Here is a 21,665-nt window from a genome sequence, read left to right as displayed (position 1 = left end):
GGCATGGTGGCACATGCCTGTAAACCTACCTACTTGGGAGGCTGAGGCAGGAGAATTGCTTGAACCCGGGAGGCAGAGGTTGTGGTGAGCCGAGATTGCACCATTGCACTCCAGCCTGGGCAAAAAGAGTGAAACTCCATCTCAAAAAGAAGAAAGAGAAGTGGGGGAAGGAAGGGCTTAGCCCGAGTTCTGCTGCTAGATGGACTGTGGTGCAGTTTGACTTTTTAGAGAGTCAGTTACCTTACTTAAAGCTGAGAAGGAAGGATGGGAGTGGGAGGGAAAGACCAGGTTCCTGTGGAATGTTCGCTCATTTTTGTGGCTCTGAGGCCTGAAAAACTGACACAAAGATGAAAAACAAAAGCTTTAAAAAAAGCGTTAAAAAGCAGCATAAGGAATATATGTTACTTATCCCTATTTATGGCTAGATACGCCCCTTGATTTGAACATTTAGATTTTTCCATTATTAGAATTGTGCTACAATTATTATTAGTATTATTAGTATTTTTCTTGTACCTCAGGAAGATTTATTTTTTTAAATTGTTTCACTGAACTTAGGGATTGAGAAATTGTTTATGTCTGTGTTGAGCACAGTGGTTAAGAACATGGGTATAGAGGCCGGGCACTGTGGCACTTTGGGAGGCTAAGGCAGCGGATCACTTGAGGCCAGAAGTTTAATGCAAACCTGGCCAATGAGGTAAAACCCTGTCTCTAGTAAAAATAAAAAAATTAGCCAGGCATGGTGGCACATGCCTGTAATCCCAGCTACGTAGTAGGCTGAGACACAAGAATCGCTTGCACCTGGGAGGTGGAGGTTGCAGTGAGCTGAGATTGCACAGTTGCATTCCAGCCTGGGTGACTGAGTGAGATTCTATCTCACACACACAAAAAAAGAACATGATTTTAGAAATAAACCTGAGTTTACCACTTAGAGACCTTAAAACTTTGGTCATGTTCTTTGTCTTCCCTCATCAGTGACAAGGAGCACATAGTACTTCCTGTCACATCCGAGGAGCACATGATACTTCCTGCCTGGCACATCCAGTGTGACAACAGTATATGCTCTGTGCTTAGCTCAACATATGGTAACTGCCCAGTGCACGGAAACTGCTCTTGAGGCTAGCGACATTTTGCGTAACATTCGTTTCCGAGGAAGGGTCCTTGAGCATGTAGTATAAGAATGTAATTTAATTTGGCAGACTTAGAAATGTATACTACATCCTATAGTAACGATGCTTTGTGTCTTCTGAAGCCAAATGAGAAAGCAGGCATCTGTCTGGTTTTACGTTGGCGTCTTGCTCAGTTTGTGTGTGTGTGTTTAAGAAGATAATTTGCAGCTTAATTAACTGAGCTGAAAATTAATTCTCATGCGAAAGACATGCTGCACGTGGAGGTAAAGAACAGCCTTGATGAGTTCTAGGTGCCTAGAGATCTCACAGGCTCTGCTCATACTGCCAGTGCAAGTTGTCGGATCTATAAGTTGTTGGATCTTCCCCTTTTGGGTGTTATTTGTATTATGTAACTGATTATGAAAGTAAAACTATTAGCTGTTACAGTTGTTCAAGAAGTTTGCTTTCAAAGGCAACAGCTTTTCATATTTTGTCCATTTACAAAATTATCCTGATTCTGCTCATCTCAGTGCCTTTTTCCTTTTTCAGTAGCCCATAACTGACACTCATTAAGTGTAGATGTTAATTAGGATAGATCAGTAAGTTTTCATTCATGTTTTTCTCATTTGTTGAACTAAATGATCTTTATCCAGACTATTCCAAAATCTGAATTTCTAGGTCCTTTCTTTAAAATACTGTGTCCAATATTAAAACAAACAAACTTTTGAGAACGTGAGTAACCTTTTGACTTTATCACACGTCTGTTTCCTGATGGTCTCTTCCGTGTCTTTCTTGTCAGAACACACTGTTGCAGCAGCTGGGAGTGGCTCCTTTTTCTGAGGGCCCTTGGCCCTTGTACATTCACCCTCAAAGCCTCTCTGTGCTTTCACGCCTCCTGCTCATCTGGCAACATAAAGCCAGTGCTCAAGGTGACCCTGACGTCCCTGAATGCCTTAAAGTTTGGGACAGGTAAGATGCCTCCAAGAGAAGGGAGAAGGTTATTTCCTTTTTTATTTGTTTGACTTCTTTGTAGTTAATCTGTGGCTTTGAGGCGTTGCTGTAATGTTTAGAGTGGGGAGGGTAGAAGAGGGATGGAGTTGGAATGGGCTGTTAAAAAAACAAGTATGTCAACTTTGGTCTGGAAATAAAGTCTTCCTGCAGCACATGGGGGATTTGGTTATAATCATTAGATGGAACCACAATCTTGAACAGAACCAATTTTATCCTGACCTGTTTTTTTGAAAGACAAGCAGGGAAGCCAACTCTGTCCTTGGTTATTTTGCTTTCAGCATGAAACCACTTAGAGGAACTTGCAGTCCTTTTTGGACAAATTTTAAAGAATTTTTTTCCTTGGGGGAAGCTCAGATTAATCATCTAAATCCTCTTTAGATGGACCTGTATTTGCCATTTTTGTTTACATGGTTAGAAGTCTTCAAAGCAGTTTGTTTTCCTAAAAGGCTTTGCTTTCTGTTCCCCATTCTAGGATCAAATAGCCCTAATGCTGGATTTGAGAAATAATAAACCTCCTTGAATGCCAAAGACCCACTGTATTTTTCCTGGTGGAATCTTACAAAAAGGTTGAGAGGATAGGGGAGTGCAATGAGGGAAACACTTATTAAAACACAAATCTCTTTCCTAATAGCCAAAGGCAGTGGAAACAGTTGGCTACATTCATTCCTTTTTTGCATAAAAGCTCTTCTGACAAGTTCTCTGAATAGTATAATTTCTTTTTTATTACTTTATAGTCTGCTATTTTTGACTATTATCATGCAGTGATTTTTAACCTGTAATGTGCACTCTCAAAACTAAAATTAAATGATGGAATCAAAGTAGGGGAAAAGTAATTGAATTGGTTCTACCTGTCCAGGTTTATTAATCAGAAAGGAATAATAGCAACATCTTTGTGGGAGCTTGTAGTACTTTTCATTGTCACAAATGACAGGGTGGGCATTACACTTCTGTGGCCACAGTTGAGAGAGCTGAAGAGCTCTTGAAAATGTTTTTGTGGCTGGGCGTAGTGGCTCATGCCTGTAATCCCAGCATTTTGGGATACTGAGGCAGGTGGATCACTTGAGATCAGGGTTCCAGACTAGCCTGGCCAACATGGTGAAACCCCGTCTCTACTTAAAATACAAAAATTAGTGGTGGTGCATACCTGTAATCCTAGCTACTCTGGAGGCTGAGGCAGGAGAATTGCTTGAAACTGGGAGGCAGAGGTTGCAGTGAGTCCAGATCATGCCACTGCATGCCAGCCTGGGTGACAGAGTGAGCCTTTGTCTCCTGAAGAAAAGGAAAATATTTTTGTGGCTGAATTTGATATTTTTGTCTTTTTGAGACAGGGCCTTGCTCTGTTGTTCAGGGTGAAGTGTTGTGGCACAGTCATGGCTCTCTGTAGCCTTGACCTCCCGGGGTCAAGCAATTCTCCCACCTTGGCCTCCGGGAGCTAGGACTACAGATGTACACCAGCATGCCCAGCTACTTTTTTAAGTTTTTGTGCAGACAAGGTTTTGCTTTGTTTCCTAGTCTGGTCTTGAACTCCTGGCTTGCCTCAAGCAGTCCTCCCCTCGACCTCCCAAAGTGTTGGGATTATAGACTGAGCCACTGTGCCTGGCTGGCCATGTCTGACTTTTTTTTAGCCAAAATTTAGCTTCTGTCTTTTCTTTTCCGTTTAGCCTTTCTTTCTTCCTTAATTTGGTACCTTAATGCCTGGTTTTAGGAAATTTAACTCTTCTAGTGCTTGACATTATAACTTGGGAGATGCTTTGACTTTTTCTCACCAGACATAGTCATCTTTTCTCTGTGGTAGGTTTTTGTCTACAATGAAGCAGAATGCCCTGCAAGGTGTGGTACCCAATGAGACAGAAGATTTGAATGTGGAACACCTGCAGCTGCTCCTCCTCATTTTCCACAACTTCACTGAGACAGGCCGGCGGGCCATATTGACGCTTTTTGTCCAGATCATCCAGGAGTTGAGTGTTAACATGGATGTTCAGATGCGCTCCGTGCCACTCATCTTGGCTCGCCTCCTTCTCATCTTTGATTATCTGCTTCATCAGTACTCCAAAGCCCCTGTGTATCTGTTTGAGCAGGTACAGACCAACACATTCTTTTTTGCTTTGCCATTATACAGAGTTTTGTTCTTCTCAGTGGTTACCATGATCCACAGCCCAGATGACCTGCTCACTTTAGGTTTTAGGTGTTGGTAGGTTGATGGGTAGGATTAGGAGAACCACTGAGACTTGTACTTTGTGTTTAGCCTGAAGTGATTAATGTAGATTACTTGATTTGATGCATCTGTTAAAACTGGGATGTAGGCTGTGTTCACAGGCATTCTTCCACAAATTACCCTGTTGTACCTGTGTCTGATGCAGTGCCCTGAGCATCAGCCCTCAATGAGTATTAGTGGTTGAATGACAGTCAAGTAGTAAATGTTATGGATTGTTAAATTCTTTTGTTATTAAGATCCAAAACGAGGATAAGGGGATTTGTTCAGATTGTGTGCAGCATTTCTTAAAATGTTTCAATGAGTACCATTCTCTTTATGTTCCATCAAAAAATGCATTCCAAAAGTAGTCACAGAAAAATATTTAAATTTTTATTTGGTTTGTGAGTTTCCCAGGCTTTGGTATACCAAGCTATTATGCCTGAGTGAAAAACTGAATGGTGCCCAATGAGACAGCAGATTTGAATGTAGACCCACCTTCAGATTACTAAGATTCAATGTACTGAGCTATTATCATGCCTAAGTGAAAACCTGAATGGTGACTATGTATCTTTTAATTTCAGTATTTGTGTTTTAAAAGGTACAGCATAACCTGCTAAGTCCTCCTTTTGGGTGGGCAAGTGGATCCCAGGACAGCAACAGCCGCCGGGTGACCACTCCTCTCTATCATGGGTTCAAAGAAGTAGAGGAAAACTGGTCTAAGCATTTCTCATCAGGTCAGAAAGAAGACTGTCAGTAAGAAACTGACTTACTGATTCTCATTGGCGGGATTGAATTTGAAGCTTAGAGACTCTTGGAGGATCTTTGGTCATTTGCTTTAGTGTAATCCCTGTGGATGGCAAATCACCTATAGATTAAAACATTTCAGAAATGGACTCCCACATAGCCTACATTTATATTTTTTTAAAAAATTGAGGCCAGGCACTGTGGGTCATGCCTATAATCCCAGCACCTTGGGAGGCAGAGGTGGGCGGATCATTTGAGGTCAGGAGTCCGAGACCAGCCTGGCCAACATGGTGAAACCCTATCTCTAGTTAAAAAAAAATAAAAAAATTTTAGCCAGGTTGTGGTGCATGCCTGTAATCCAGCTACTTGAGTGGCTGAGGCAGGAGAATCACTTGAACCAGGGAAGTGGAAGTTGCAGTGAGCCGAGATTTCACCACTGCACTCCAGCCTGGGTGTCAGAATGAGACTCTGACTCAAGGGGAAAACAAAATTGAGGCCGAGCATGGTGGCTCATGCCTATAATCCCAGCCCTTTGGGAGGCCAAAGTGGGAGGATCGCTTGAACCCAGGCGTTTGAGACCAGCCTGGGCAACATAGATCCTGTCTACCAAAAAATCATTTTAATAAGTAGCCGGGCATGGTGGCACATGCCTGTGGTCCCAGGTACTTGAGAGGATTGCTTGAGCTTGGGAGGTTGAGGCTGCAGTGAGCTGTGATCACGCCACTGTACGCCATCCTGGCTGACAAAATAAGACCCCTGTTTCAAAAAAATAAAAAATAAATCGAGACACAAAAATTCGGAATCCTGGTGTCTGGCTATAGGGTACAATATATGGATTCTTGGCACTCTGTGTGATTAATTTTTCTTATTTTCCGTTAGAGTTGTGGTTCTAATGTACAACTAAATTTCCTTTTGGTTCTTGATGGCATGCTGGTCTGAAACGAATGTGAACATGAGATTATCTCTAGTGTTTTTCTCATACAGCAAGTGTCTGTTCTTTGGATGAGTTATTTCTTGTGTTCATTTTTAGTATGTGTTTCCACTTATGCTAAGGAGTATTAGTTGTTAAGTGTATTTTGTAGAAACTTTCGTGTAGCCTTAGTATGAGGTTACTGTTATCTCTTACTGTTTGATGTTAGGGAAATAGCATGTAAGTTTAATGTGTTCAGACATTTGATTATAGAGCATCTTATTTAACTCTTAAGAGCAATGGTTCTCAATGGGTGATTTTGCCCCCTCCTCCCAGGACTTTTGGCAACGTCTAAAATATTTTTGGTTGTCACAGCTGGGGGTGCCACTGGCATTGAGTGGGTAGAGGCCAGGGCTGCTGTTAAATCTCCTGTAGTGCTCAGGATAGCCTCCCACAACAAACAGTTATCTGGCTCCAGATTTCAATATTGTTAAGGCTGGGAAACCTTGTTCTAAAGTATTTTCTGAGTTTTTACATTGTATACTAGTTAGAGTTAAGAATGAAACATTCTTTTAATTGTTACTTTTCAGATGCTGTCCCACAACCCAGATTCTACTGTGTCCTGTCCCCAGAAGCCTCAGAGGATGATTTGAATCGACTTGATTCTGTGGTACCAGGAATTTAAAAACTGCATTTTACATGTTGATTAAATGGTTTCCAGCAGAATCAGCCTACTAGGGGGAAAGGGAATGACTTACTTTTTATAGTCAGGAAATGTGATCTATATTATGACATGAGCTCATTCTAATAGGAAATGTTACTTGGATTTATTTGTTGGGTGCACTTTTGCTGTGGGGGTTTTCCTTTCTGGGTTGGCACCTCTGACACCTGATTTTTGAAGATAATCTTTGTTAGCATTTTCACATGCAAGTATTTTAATGGACAAAAAATAATTGCCTTACTTTCTTATTCTAAAGCCTGCAGTTGTGTGCCCACAGTAGCTTGCAAACAGTGTGAGTAAGGTCCCAGAATGGGAATCTGCTCCAAGGAGAAATTAATGAATGTATTTGTCGATCATGAGGATAAGCGATAGTACATAGGTGCAATGGGAAAAAATATTTTAGAAATGAAGAAATGATTGTCTTTCTTTCTTGATGTCAGGCATGTGATGTCCTTTTCTCCAAGCTTGTCAAGTATGATGAGCTTTATGCTGCACTGACAACCCTGCTTGCAGCTGGGTCCCAGCTTGATACAGTGAGGAGAAAGGAAAACAAGAATGTAACAGCCTTGGTAAGACCATGGAACCTTGAGAAGTCTTCGGGTTGTGTGTGATGATTGATCATTTCTATCAGAAATTTCCTTTTGAAATGTAATCAGTTTATTGAATATTGATTTGCAAAACTGACCGATACGTCAGTATTTCTAGGTTGTTTGGATAGCTATGTTCACCTTAAAGATAATTTTGTCAGTTTTGCATTTTTTTGGTTACCATTGAGAGAACTGTAATTTAAGAGTTAGTGGTCCCCCCCAAGTGCTTGAGGTCCTGTGAATACTGGTTGACGTGTGAAATTGAAAGCCTCACACTTGAGATGTTTCTGTGGCTCTGTTACTGCGTCTGTATACTTCTAGAAGCAATTTCAGGCCACAGAAAAGGACATCTGATTCCAGTCCTGCTAAACAGAGTGTCCTGCCCTCTTTTGGTTAATTGGTAAATTATTGGGGAGCTGAAGTTGTCTCTGAATAGCCTTTTTGGTCTGAGGAACGTACAAAATGTGGAGCAAATTATATGTATGTGTGTTCTGCCACTCTCTAGGAAAGATCTGGAGAATGGGCTTGGGGGCCAAATCTCTGTTGAAAATCAGGACTCTACATAGTTCTGCTTTAAAAGTTGTATTTGGAGCAGTTCTTACTGTGAAAGAGATATTGAGGCAATACCAAGTACTACCTCTATGCTCCTTTTGCTTTCTCCAGGAGGCCTGTGCCCTTCAGTATTACTTTTTGATATTGTGGAGGATCCTAGGAATTTTGCCACCATCAAAGACTTACATTAACCAGCTATCGATGAACTCACCTGAGATGAGTGAATGTGACATCTTGCACACTCTGCGATGGTCTTCTCGGCTCCGGATCACCTCCTATGTCAACTGGATAAAGGTACCACAGCGGAACATAGAGCTTGCTGCTCAGAGTCTTCAAAGCCAAAGTGTTTTGTGTTTACTGGAGCTTTTAAATTTGAAGATACTGAAAGCTTAGATTCTGCCTATATTGATCTCCTAAACACTTTTTCTTGCTGTCCAAATAGGATCACCTTATCAAACAGGGAATGAAGGCTGAGCATGCTAGCTCACTCCTAGAGCTGGCATCCACTGCCAAATGTAGCTCAGTGAAATACGATGTTGAAATAGTGGAGGAATACTTCGCTCGACAGGTTTGTAGTATTGTAACCATAATGTTAGAACTTGGCTTCTATCGTAGCCTTTTGCCACAACTAATTATATTTTGCATATTTTTAAAGATCTCATCCTTCTGTAGTATCGACTGTACCACCATCTTGCAGCTGCATGAAATTCCGAGTCTGCAGTCCATCTACACCCTTGATGCTGCCATCTCAAAGGTCCAGGTCTCTTTGGATGAGCATTTTTCTAAGATGGCTGCTGAGACTGATCCTCATAAGTCGTCTGAGATTACCAAGAACCTACTTCCAGCCACGCTACAACTCATTGACACCTACGCATCATTTACCAGGTGTGGTGACCTGCCTGCCCAGAGATGCACATGACTCTTCACTCTGCAGATCCACCAGTGACTCAGAATTTTATGTTTTTCCGTTTTGTCAGCTAAGGGGTTTTTCTCCATAGTATAATGCTTTCTTCTCTAGCATGAAGGGGTGCTTGATGAGGGAATTTTCAAATAGCGCAGGAAGAGTCAGGAGGAAGTTTAATGTCTATAATTTAAATATTTTGTACCATTTGAGTTATGGGATACAAAGAAAGGTGATATAATTTTCCTAAACACTGTCATTTCTGTTATTAACTGAGTTAAAGCTCCTTAAATGCTCTTTATTATTATTAAAATAACTTTTTTTTTTTTTTGAGATGGAGTCTCGCTCTTGTTGCCCAGGCTAGAGTGCAGTAGTATGATCTCGGCTCAATGCAACCTCCACCTCCTGGGTTCAGGTGATTCTCCTGCCTCAGCCTCCTGAGTAGCTGGGATTACAGGCATATGCCACCACGCCATGGCTAATTTTTGTATTTTTGGCAGAGGTGGGGCTTCACCATGTTGGCCAGGCTGGTATCAAACTGCTCACCTTAGGTGATTCACCCACCTCAGCCTACCAAAGAGCTGGGATCACAGGCATGAGCCACCACACCCGGCCCTTAAATACTCTTTAAATGTCATGATATGTAGTTGGAGAAAAAAATTTCCAAATGATTTAGAAGTTATTTGAAATTCAGCTCTTTCTATAACAAAGACTGCAAATTGCATGCCCTGTAGGCTTTGTCTGTTTGGTGTTTAAATATGTTAAAATTAATTTCACTATATAAAATTGGGAGATTATTCACAATTTCTAGATCTCTGGCTTTTCTTAAATTGGAAGAACTGGCAAAACTGGGTCTGACTTCCCAAACGACAGTAACAGAATGGAGCCGAGAATGAGTTCCCCTTGCAGCAGTTCTCACCGGGCTCTCTTAAGCTTATTTACTTTATCTTGTTCCTGTAGGATCTCAGTGTTCACTCCTATTCTGTGGGGCTTTTTTTTTTTTGCAAACGGAGTCTTGCTTTGTCACCTAGGCTGGAGTGCAGTATCGCGAACTTGACTTACTGCAACCTCTGTCACCAGGGTTCAAGTGATTCTCCTCAGCCTCCCAAGTACCTGGGACAGGCGCGCACCACCACACTCGGCTAATTTTTGTATTTTCAGTAGACACGGGGTTTCTCTATGTTGACCATACTGGTCTCAAAACTCCTGACCTCAGGTGATCCACCTGCCCCAGACTCCCAGAGTGCTGGGATTACAGTCTTGAGCCACCGTGTGCCCGGCTCTATGGGGCTTTAGGCTCCTTTAAAGGGGCCTGTTTGAGGCAAATTTTATGAACAAATGTATGTGGCTGCTATGTGCCAGGTACTTTTCTCGGTGCTACGGTCATAGCAGTAGCCAAACCCGACCACTAAGTCATTGCCCTCTGGAGATTAATAGGCTCTAATCTGGCCTATTAGGCCAGTGCTTTCCACACTGAACTATTACCATTCCTGGCCCGTAAGTTTGCAAAATGTTGGATAAACAGTTTGTTTTGTTTTCTTTAAAAATATATAGTATTCAGAGCCTTTACATTGTCAATCTTCTGAGGTGGGGGAAGGGGGATGGATATAGTATTCACTGTTTCTCAGACTTGTCAGGAAATCATGTTTTTGGAACATTTCAGAGGAGGGGACATTCTTTGGGAAACAATTACCCATTGGAATTCTTATGAGACCAGGAAGGAGCAGGCACTATCAACTATATTAAATAGATTAGGAAACTGAGATAGAGGATTTTCAGCCCGGCTAGGGTTAGTTTTTCCTAACTGGTGGGATTAGATTCCTATGTCCTTACTTTCCCCCTATTTTTCCCCCAGAGCCTATTTGCTGCAGAACTTTAATGAAGAGGGAACAACTGAGAAACCTTCCAAGGAGAAACTGCAAGGCTTTGCTGCCGTTTTGGCTATTGGCTCTAGTAGGTGCAAGGCAAATACTCTGGGTAAGTGAATGAATGTGCTTTTGAATAATATTATTACAACAGCTGCTATTGCTGATACTACTACTTCTCTCCCTTGCTGCCTATTGGCATTTACCATTTATTGGAGCCTTTTTGTGTATCAAGCATTTACATAGGTTTATCTGTTTTGATCTTCACAACAACCTTTACTGTTTAGAAACTTAGGCCTAGAGAAGTTATTTGTCCAAAATCCTGCATCTTGCAAGTGATGGAGCTGTGATTGAAACCAGGATCTGTTGGTTCCAAAGCATAAGACTATTTTGCCTTTAGCACAGATCTACCCTCCCCCTCCCCTTCCCCATCCCTGTCCCCTCCTCGGCCAGACTGGAATGCAGTGGCACTGTCACAGCTCACTGTAGCCTTGACCTCCTGTGTTCAAGCAGTCCCCCTGCTGCAGCCTCCCAAGTAGCTGGGACTGCAGGCATACACCACCTCACCAGATAATTTTTAAATTTTTTTGTAGAGATGAGGTCTTGTTATGTTGCCCGGGCTGGTGTTCTTTTCATTAATAGAGGATAGGAAGATTAGCAAGCTAGCACTTTGTGCCTGGAAAATTCTCTTTGCTGGGTTAGGAATGATTTGGGAGAAATCTAGGGTGGAGAATCTAAGGGCTAGACTGGAGTTAAGTATAGTTCTTATCGTTTAAAATTTACAGCCATTTGTATTTTCCTTAATTTCAAGCTTTAAATATTCATTGAACATTGCACTGCTTCACTGAATGCTGCTCTTAATGTGTGTTATGATCCCTGTCCTTAAGATTTGTCTTGAAGAGAAAAGATATCAAGAGAAAAGTGATACCTATTTATAGAAAGGAGAGCAGATGTTTAATGGTGATTTCAGTCTGACTTGCAATGAGTCACCCTCACTTCGCATCATATTTTCAGTTGTCTTCTTTACTTGTACGATTAGAAAGTGAATATCATAGGAAATGAAAACCTTACAATTGAGAGTGTTAGCTATTAAGCAATTAACTGGTTCTTGGACATAGTACTGCTATTAAAATATCCATTTAAGCTGTCTTACTAATTATTTTGACAGCCTGGGCTGTACTGTTTCTTTCTGCATTTGGGTTTGGCTTTTAACATGCTCTGTGTCATTCCCTCTTTGTTGTGATGATTTCTCGTCCTTTTTGTCACCTCCAGGTCCGACACTGGTTCAGAATTTACCATCGTCAGTGCAGGCTGTGTGTGAGTCCTGGAACAACATCAATACCAATGAATTTCCCAATATTGGATCCTGGGTGAGTTCCTGTCTGTTCCAGGGGTAGAAATCCTGAGTGCTAACCATTCTGTCTTTTGTTCCTGATTCTAAAGGAATTAGACTTAAACTAGCTATCAAAAGATCTTCATATACTGCAGTAGTATTGGCTATGACTGAATCAATAATCAATGTGTTTAATCACCTAATTGTTTCTCATATGTCCTTTTTGCTTAGAAGTTTGTGTTATCAGAAGACAAACCATTTTATTTATTTGAGCCTCAGTTTCTTCACCAGTTGAATATTGGGCTGTGACGATTCAATGTATTAAATGTTAAGTGTCTAGCATATTATCTAGCAAATGAATTCTCAATACATGTTAACTGTTTCCTTTGTAGGTTATATGTCAGGAACCTGCTCCTTTTTTTTTTTTTTTTTTTAACAGTTTTATGGGGTCACTTTTAGCTTCTCTAGGCTTTTAGATACTACCAAGTCTTCTGTCAGTTTGCTTGCTCTTTGTATGTCTTCTGCTCAGACGGCCTCTATTAACCGATTATTCGCTTACTGAAGTTCTTTTGGAAAGCTAAATATTATAGCCTTGTTATCCCTGCCTTATGATCGTGACCTTTCTTTACACCACCCAGAGCTTTAGTAGAGACCAGATGCGTTGCAAAATCCAGTTCCTTCTCAGTCATTATCGACAAACAATAGTTTTACTTTAAATATAGTGCATTATATTATGTTCTAATCATTTGAAAGTGGTATTGAATATTTGTTGCATTTAACTGTTAACTTTGTACTAATTAAAATTTAACTATTTCCTTTTCCCCACCCCACTGTCCTTCCCAGGATGAATAACAGTGTATACTGAGTAGAGGCCATTGTTTACAAACCTCAGTGGGGTCTTAGTTTTTATCAGTTTTTTTTTTCATGTGAGAATTTTTTCCAGGGTAGATGGCCTATCCATTTACATCTGCTTTGCTTCCTTTCAGCGCAATGCCTTTGCCAATGACACCATCCCTTCAGAGAGTTATATCAGTGCAGTGCAGGCTGCACACTTGGGGACTCTCTGTAGCCAAAGCCTGCCGCTGGCTGCTTCCCTGAAGCACACCCTCCTCTCCCTGGTCAGGTTGACTGGAGATCTCATTGTGTGAGTACCTGCTACAGAGCCCCAGGGACTCTATGTCTGTATTTTATTGGGTTAAAGGGGGACAGTGAGAGTTTTTATAACTATATAGTAATGCTTTCCTGTATACTTCTTTAGCAAAAAGAACCTGTTGCTTTAAACCATGAGCACTTAGCTAGAATGATTTTTTAACTTAGAGCTGAAAGACAATAGAGTACCTCCCCTTCTCTGTGTATTTTTCAGAAAAAGCATGCTGGTTTTAAGCCATATTGCAATTTGGAGATGTCTTGGGTTTAACTTTTAAAATGATAGTGACAAATTAGTTGATAATTTCTCCAGAATCATAGTGGGATAAATTCCACCATTGTAGGGACTAGACCAGGCCAATGGGGGGACTCTTTTGTTTTCTTGTACATAGGTAACAAGTAAAGTCAGATATCATATTGCCCTAAAAGTGATCCAGGTTCCTGGGAGTTCTGGAAGGCTTGTCTGGGATGGAATACTTGTTAATTTTCTTTGTTGAATATTATAAAACGCAGCTCAGTAATTTGATGTTTTAATAAATGGATTTTTCCAATAAAAATATTTGTTTCTGATATAATAATGAAAAAGAGGAATATGAAATTGTATGATTATACCTGTGTGTAAAATACCTATCATGGGAAAAAAGACGAATAAATGCCCTTGTGCAATCCCCTTCCCTTCTGGCAAATAGTTGAATTACCCTATCTTTGCTTTGCAGCTTTTTAGAGAAATGTAGTCACTAACTTGATTTCATATTCTTTGCTGAAGTTGGTCGGATGAGATGAACCCACCACAGGTAATTCGGACTCTGCTACCTCTTCTTTTGGAATCAAGCACTGAGAGTGTTGCTGAGATCAGTAGCAACTCCCTGGAACGCATCTTGGGCCCTGCTGAGTCTGATGAGTTCTTGGCGCGTGTTTATGAGAAGCTGATCACTGGTTGTTACAACATCCTGGCCAATCATGCGGATCCTAACAGGTGAGCCGGATGGAGAACAGTCAGGTTCCTGTAACCTACTGCTACTGTCAGTGAAATGTACCAACACTGCTGCCATTATGTAATCAATTAATAGCTTATTGTTTGTGTGTGTGTGTGTGTGTGTGTGTGTGTGTGTGTGTGTGTGTGTGTTTTATTCTGAGACATGATCTCACTCTGACATCCAGGCTGCAGTGCAGTGGAGCTCACTGCAACCTCTGCCTCCAGGGCTCAAGCAATCCTCCTACCTCAGCCTTCCGAGTAGCTGGGACTACCGGTGCACACCACCATGCCAGGCTGGTTTTTGTTTTTTTGGTAGAGCTGGGTTTTGTCGTGTTGTGTACGCTGGTCTCGAACTCCTGGGTTCAAGTGATCCTCCCGCCTTGGCCCCCCAAAGTGCTGGGATTACAATCGTGAGCCACTGCACATGCCCACTTTATTGTTATTTGTGTTTTTCAACAGAAATTTCTGTACTCATGTGCATTCTGCATGAGTTTTTTGGAGTCCTCTTTTGTGATTAATTCTTAGGAATAAAGAAAATGGAAGACTTAAATGTTCAGATTTGGAGACTTAAAATTGTCTACTAAATGACTACCAAGTGCTGCACTAGCTGTGATGAGATGTACAGAGGACCTCACTGAAATTGGTTTCTAATGTTTCGGTGACTCTGCTGCTGAAATGAGTGTGGAATGGATGGTCCCACAGCATAGCTGTACCTTGATAGTTTAGGCCACATTGCTATAGATGAGCTGTAAAGAACAGTTCTGTTTCACTTTCACCTCGCTGAGAATTACACAAATGAAGGTGCCACATGTTGGAATTTCCTGTCTCTTTGTTGTTGAGTAGTCCAGGTTTTCATCAAGGATTCCTTTTATTCTCTTTCTCCTCTTTTTCTTTTTAACAGGTAAGTAATTTCAGACGCTTTTAGCTGTGTAGAGATGATTTGTCCAAAGTGTCTTTTTCCCTAAATCACTGGCAGATCTGGATTAGGACTGAGCTGTAGATGCCTTTCCTGTTTAGTTTCCTAGGAAGGAGGGTAGAAGAATAAAGTTGAGGGGCTGCTGTTAATTCAGTAAACATTTTTTGAACACCTACTTTGTGCCAGGCTTTATGTTAAGCTTTGGCAAAACAAAATTGGACATTGCCCTCAAGGTCAAACAGACAAACTTTGGATTTTAATAAATCACTATGAGGAGGACATTGAAACAGGTCTTAATACTGGTAGTTAAGTTTTCTGTTTAATCCTCAGTGGACTGGATGAATCCATCCTGGAGGAATGTCTTCAGTACTTGGAAAAGCAGCTGGAAAGCAGCCAGGCTCGTAAAGCTATGGAGGAGTTTTTCTCTGACAGGTGAGCTGTGTTTTGCTTTATTCAGTGAATATTTTTTGAATGCCTCTTGAAAGCAAGGGGCTATGTATGTTGATTTAGGTACTTCTTATCAGTAATACTTAAGGCTTGCTTAAGTGTCTGCACTTTGGAGAGTTAATTGCTGACTCTTTGGGGTTATTGGTGAGGAGGTTAATTTCATGAACACCTTGTGTTATTGACTCATAAGTGGCCATTTTCCCCAGAGGAGATGAGATTGTGAAGGCGGGTTGCTTTTTATGTGAGGCTTAATGTGATTCTTCCATTTTTCTCCCCTCCTGCCTCCCAGTGGAGAACTTGTACAGATCATGATGGCAACAGCCAATGAGAACCTCTCTGCTAAATTCTGTAACCGAGTTTTGAAATTCTTCACCAAACTCTTCCAGCTGAGTGAGTGACAGCTTTTAGTAATCTTCTTATGGGAACTTTGATGTCTGGCTAATACTGTGCATATCTTCTGCCTGAGTTTAACTACAGCATGAAAATGCTAACAAGTGGAGAGAATCCCTCAGAAAGTTTGGAAGGAAGTTGAAAACTTGCTCTGGAGCCTTTTCCCCTTTCCTGGCTCACAGTTTGCCCCTTCTTCCCCTTCTTCTTGCCCTTCTTTATTGACCCTGCCCTCTTGGTCTGCTCCCAGCTGAGAAGAGCCCTAACCCGAGCCTGTTGCATCTCTGCGGCTCCCTGGCACAGCTGGCCTGTGTGGAGCCTGTGCGCCTGCAGGCCTGGCTCACCCGCATGACTACATCACCCCCAAAAGATTCTGATCAGCTGGATGTAATTCAGGAGAATCGGCAGCTGCTGCAGTTACTGACTACCTACATTGTTCGGGAAAACAGGTAGAACAACTGCATTTCTGTCATGCTTCCCTAGCAACCTCAGAAATATGGTAATATTTGCAGTTATCTTTCCTGTGGGCACCAGTCTTAGCATTTTCAGCACTTTTATATCTACTTGTCTCTGGACTCAAGGATTCTAGTATAGCTCCTTGATGTTTTTTCCCATGGAAAAACTTTTGGAATGGCTTGGCCTGTCAGTTACAACCTGAGTGAATGTTTTATGCTCTAGTAGCTCAAGTCCAAAGCTGGGATTGGTATTATAGTTATGTGTTCAATGTTTAATTTAAAACTTCATTGACAATGCACAGAATGAGATTCCTATTGATTATTATTCACCAACTTGCTCTTTCTTTTCTACTAGCCAAGTTGGGGAAGGCGTGTGTGCTGTTCTTCTGGGTACCCTGACCCCCATGGCAACAGAGATGCTGGCCAATGGTGATGGGACTGGCTTCCCTGAACTCATGGTTGTGATGGCCACCCTAGCCAGTGCAGGTCAAGGTGCTGGTCACCTTCAGCTTCACAATGCTGCTGTGGATTGGCTGAGCAGATGGTAAGATGATGAAATTGTATCTAAGTTACAACATTGCTCTTGGAGAAGTGGGTTGTTTCAGGTTACTTTCTTTATAGCTCAAAGTGAGTATGGAAGAAATTTGAATCTCTACCCTTATATTGGAGTTTGGGGGTGGGGGTAGCAAATAGCTCTGTTCACTTTAGACTTTATCTTCATCATTTTCTTAGTAGAGTTTCCTGTTCATTGTTCCCAAGAGAATTCTTGGGGAAAGTATGCCAAGTGTTAATGGTAATTCTAAGACCAGAGCACCCCAAGCTCTGTACCTATATAATACAGAGTTTTCTAAGAACGCCTCTGCTTTACAGCGTCCTCAGATTGATTCAGGGTTCATGAAGATGCTTCATTTCTTTGGTTCCTTATATGATTTTGTGTCTCCTCTTTCCCCTCTTTTTTGTCCTTTGGGACAGTAAGAAATACCTGTCACAGAAGAATGTGGTTGAAAAACTGAATGCCAATGTAATGCATGGAAAGGTAAGAAAAATGAGGAATAGCAATGAGGGGTGAAGGGAAAGATGATTCTCAACCAATGTGGTCAGGTGGAAGTCTCTTGTTCCTACTGAGTTCTGTGTCCGGCTATCTTACCAAGAATAAGGCTGATAATCTCAAAGACCTAGGAGTGTGTAACTGTGCGCTAACTGTGTGCCTTTAGGCATCTTTTGGCTGGCAAGAAGTGATGGGAAGGAAATACACTGGTAAATAAGCAGACCGAATCTTTCTTAAAACACAGTGAGTTCCTGACATCCTAAGATTTTGGAATATTGTGGGAAACTGTCTCCCTGCTCAGGAATTGGAACTGTGCCACTCTGAGTCAGTGTTGTAAAAGGCTAAATATGGCCTCCTCAGCTCTAGTCCACATGCTGAGCATTATTTAATTTGCTTGAAGGTTCTGGTTACTCTGCTGAGAAAAGGGGTTTGAAACTGACAGAAATCTTGCATTCAGGCGTTTTCTTCTCCTGCCTAACCCATGAACAGCCTAGGTGGCTAGGAACAGATAACTAGCTTCTAAGAATCACTGTGGTACCATTCATTACTCCCTTCTTTCTTGTTGATCCTTATCCTTTCAGCACTGAAATGTCAGAGTGCAGAGCAAAGGAACTTTGAAATCTGAGTCTTTGATGCTAATTAATTGGGTTTTCTAGGCAAGCATGAACGATCTATAGTGATTTGCTAGAATTTTTTTCTCTTAATTTCTGAAGCTGTCCTCTTTTGCATTACTGTAAAGCCCGATAATTAAAATGACTTTAACTTAATGGTTAGAAATGCTAATGTTAGGGCGAAAATGCTAATGAGAGTCTCTTCATACTCTAATTTGGTCATTTTTTGAATAATTTTAATCTGTTTTTACTCTATTCTTCTAATTTCAATCCTACTTAATCTTATAAGACTTCGTAAATAGCTGTTGTGCTTAAGAATGAATGAATGCATATTACTTCAGTACAATTTACTGACCAGCTACGTGGGGATGGAGTGGTATAAGCTGGTTAAGAGATACTAAAAACACACAGTTTTTCTTCTCTGCTTTCATACTATTTCTATGATCTTGAGCTTTATTTGAAAAAGCTTGAGAACACATAGTTGACATAATAAAACATGGAGAATCGAAGTTTCTGTGGGGCTTTGGTCTTCTTTTGCAGCATGTGACAATCTTAGAGTGCACGTGCCATATCATGTCTTACTTGGCTGATGTCACGAATGCCCTGAGCCAGAGTAATGGTCAAGGCCCAAGTCATCTCTCAGTGGATGGGGAAGAGCGGGCCATTGAAGTAGACTCAGACTGGGTGGAGGAGTTGGCTGTGGAAGAGGAAGATTCCCAGGCTGAGGATTCAGTAAGTATGAAGTAACCTCGAAGTTAACCTCTCAAGGTAATGACTGATATGGTACCAAGCTTTTGGCTCATTTTTCCAGCCCCCTGTGAGCTTCAAAACTTCCTAGTCCTTATTGCTGCCAGATTCCGGTTTTCTAAGCCTGCAGAACAAGGCATGGAGATCTAATCTCTTATGGAAAGGACTTTTTCATAAGCTTATTCCAGAGCCACATCTCCTGCTTTTTCAGTCTTTAATTCCAAATGGAATTTTAGGGATGAGTTCTTCATGGGGGTAGTGGAAGCTCCCCTGTAAAGAAAGCATGAGATGTTTTTTCTTAACCACAAACCCCTAAGGTCTCTTTCACCTGAAATAACAACAGATTTTCAGCCAACTAGCTATTTCTAATTGTGGTAGATTTCCACTGGTCATTTATGAGTTGACTATTCACTGCTCCCTCCAATAGAGTGTTGAGAAAGATAGGTTTTTGTGGGTGTTTATATACAGGGATATATTTCTAGTTAAAAAGACTTATTATTTTTGAAGGATGAAGATTCTCTTTGCAACAAACTCTGCACTTTTACGATTACACAGAAAGAATTCATGAACCAGCATTGGTAAGAGTAGTTCTTCCTTTTAGGTAAAGATTTGCTGGGCACTGACTGTTGGGACTTCTGAGCTTCTTTGTTGGTTTTTGTTCTTTGTAGGTACCACTGTCACACCTGCAAAATGGTGGATGGGGTGGGTGTCTGCACAGTGTGTGCTAAGGTGTGCCACAAAGATCATGAGATTTCCTATGCCAAGTATGGATCCTTCTTCTGTGACTGTGGAGCCAAAGAAGATGGCAGCTGTTTGGTGAGAGATTTGGAACCCTCACTGAGCTATGAAGGGTGGCTTGTTAGACATGGGATTACTGAAGCCAAACTGGAAAATTCCCATCCCTTCTAGGATACCTGAGTCTAGGAATATGTTCCAGTTCAAGTCATCGGTGATCTGTACAGTTGTGGCCTAAGCACTTCATTTAGAAATCAGAACCAGCAGATTCCTTAGGGATCTTGTAGTGTGTTTTTCCTAAGACCTCCCCACAATTTCAGATGTTATAAGGCCTGATACTGTGAGTAGGTAAAGAAGTTAGATACTAGGTGAATACCATGATGATCAGAATTTAGGCTTTCGGATAACATTGAAATGCTTAGCCACTTTCTTCTTTGGGTCAGTTTTTCCTCAGAGATCTCAGGCAGTATTTCTTCTGTGCTTGAGGCAAGAACTTAGGGACTGTGACGTTTTCTGTCCTAGGCTCTGGTGAAGAGAACTCCTAGCAGCGGCATGAGCTCTACCATGAAGGAGTCAGCATTTCAGAGTGAACCCAGGATTTCAGAGAGTCTAGTGCGCCATGCCAGCACCTCACCAGCTGACAAAGCCAAGGTTACCATCAGTGATGGAAAGGTTGCTGACGAAGAGAAGCCCAAGAAGAGCAGCCTGTGCCGCACAGTGGAGGGCTGCCGGGAGGAGTTACAGAATCAGGTGGGGCTGAGTGATACCCCGTAGTACATAGACATAGTTGAGAGCCTGGCAAATTGGTGTGAGAGTAAATAATGCGCATGGCTCCCCTTGAAACTCATTTTCTCCTTTCTCTAAGTTTACCATTTTCATAGTGTGAATACAAATACCATGTGTTGTCATCACAAGGGAAGGATTTATGGCTGAGCGCTATTAGGAATGTTATCGGGGGTGATGGAAGCATACATTTTAGTTGTATCATACTTTAGAGTACCCTTTCTTGGCCAGGGTTCCTTATCTGAAACACAGAAAACAAAATTATTTGAGTGATTATATTCTCAGTTTTCCCGAGGATGGTACAAATCCCAAACCATTCTAGACACATAGGAGAGAAGTTAACTCATTTCATATGAGGGATGCCTCTGAGCATTAGGATATGTATGTGAGATCCCTGGTTTAGAAAGATTGCTCTGGAGTTAGTAGTACAAATGTGCATCGATTAGAATCAATGCCAGGATTATGGTGAGAATTAGAAGATGGCTAGAATATCCAACTGGAAGTGAAGAAGCTGGATTCTGAAGGAAATTACTGGCAAGATTATTGTTATGAGTATTACCCATTGTTTCTCCTTTTTTTTTTTCACTTGTGTATTTTTTCTGTTTTTCTCAGGCCAATTTTTCCTTCGCTCCTCTCGTGTTAGACATGCTCAATTTCCTTATGGATGCCATTCAGACCAACTTCCAGCAAGCTTCAGCCGTGGGGAGCAGTAGCCGCGCTCAGCAAGCCCTCAGTGAGCTCCACACAGTAGAGAAGGCAGTGGAGATGACAGACCAGCTGATGGTAAGTGTTTTAGGGCCATGATGTTTGGTGGCTGTGGGAACTAACAAATTTATTGAGATCCTAAAGTGTACTAGATGCTCTGAGGAATATACTTAGAGCAATTGATCCTTGGCCATCCAAAACTTAGAATCTAAGACATCATGACATTCCCAGAATATATAGTGTAAAAATCAGCATATGAGATATGGCTTCAAAAGAAGGGAATTGGCCAGGGGCGTGCTTATAATCCTAGCACTTTGGGAGACCCGAAGCAGGGGGATTGCTTGAGCCTGGGAGTTTGAGACCAGCCTTGGCAACATGGTGAAACCGCATCTCTACCCCAAAAAACACACAAAAAAATTTAGGTGGGCATGGTGGTGTGGCGCCTATAGTCCCAGCTACTCGGAAGGCTGAGGTGGGTGGATCACCTGAGCCCAGGAGTTTGCAGTGAGCTGAGATCACACCACTGTACTCCAGCCTGGGCAACAAAGTGAGACTCTGTCTCAAAAAAAAAAAAAAAAAAAAAAGAGTGGGGCTGGGGAATTCAGGGTCATTTTGGCCAATGAAAAGACTAAATCTCCATTTTAGTTCATATAAATATATGAATCACCAAGAGGTAGGGAACTCCATTTTGGGGCAATTAGAATAGTTAGAAATATTTTCTTTTTTAGAAAATAGAACTTTATCTTTTCTAAAGTTCATCTAACTTGCAAAATAATGCTTGTCCT

The 21,665-nt window shown here is 41.5% G+C and overlaps 1 protein-coding gene across 8 annotated transcripts in view; it reads left to right on the top strand.

The window, feature by feature from the left end:
- Positions 1 to 21,665, top strand: part of UBR4 (ubiquitin protein ligase E3 component n-recognin 4) — a 137,575-nt gene that overhangs the window by 29,545 nt on the left and 86,365 nt on the right. For all 8 annotated transcript variants that reach the window (XM_032300616.1, XM_032300610.1, XM_032300613.1 and 5 more), the window contains exons 18-39: positions 1,906 to 2,075; positions 3,913 to 4,195; positions 4,910 to 5,045; positions 6,556 to 6,635; positions 7,127 to 7,255; positions 7,937 to 8,119; positions 8,268 to 8,393; positions 8,481 to 8,710; positions 10,582 to 10,703; positions 11,864 to 11,961; positions 12,911 to 13,068; positions 13,837 to 14,046; positions 15,293 to 15,394; positions 15,699 to 15,799; positions 16,047 to 16,245; positions 16,607 to 16,795; positions 17,224 to 17,287; positions 18,451 to 18,642; positions 19,165 to 19,235; positions 19,326 to 19,473; positions 19,915 to 20,142; positions 20,788 to 20,958. In XM_032300616.1, the coding sequence (XP_032156507.1) occupies positions 1,906 to 2,075; positions 3,913 to 4,195; positions 4,910 to 5,045; positions 6,556 to 6,635; positions 7,127 to 7,255; positions 7,937 to 8,119; positions 8,268 to 8,393; positions 8,481 to 8,710; positions 10,582 to 10,703; positions 11,864 to 11,961; positions 12,911 to 13,068; positions 13,837 to 14,046; positions 15,293 to 15,394; positions 15,699 to 15,799; positions 16,047 to 16,245; positions 16,607 to 16,795; positions 17,224 to 17,287; positions 18,451 to 18,642; positions 19,165 to 19,235; positions 19,326 to 19,473; positions 19,915 to 20,142; positions 20,788 to 20,958 (3,390 nt within the window). The remainder of the gene's footprint in view (positions 1 to 1,905; positions 2,076 to 3,912; positions 4,196 to 4,909; positions 5,046 to 6,555; positions 6,636 to 7,126; positions 7,256 to 7,936; positions 8,120 to 8,267; positions 8,394 to 8,480; positions 8,711 to 10,581; positions 10,704 to 11,863; positions 11,962 to 12,910; positions 13,069 to 13,836; positions 14,047 to 15,292; positions 15,395 to 15,698; positions 15,800 to 16,046; positions 16,246 to 16,606; positions 16,796 to 17,223; positions 17,288 to 18,450; positions 18,643 to 19,164; positions 19,236 to 19,325; positions 19,474 to 19,914; positions 20,143 to 20,787; positions 20,959 to 21,665) is intronic.

Source organism: Sapajus apella, unplaced genomic scaffold (assembly GCF_009761245.1).
Source record: "Sapajus apella isolate SASKATOON/1434 unplaced genomic scaffold, GSC_monkey_1.0 scaffold43, whole genome shotgun sequence".
NCBI lineage: Eukaryota > Metazoa > Chordata > Mammalia > Primates > Cebidae > Sapajus > Sapajus apella.
This window is presented reverse-complemented; position numbering and strand designations above follow the sequence as displayed.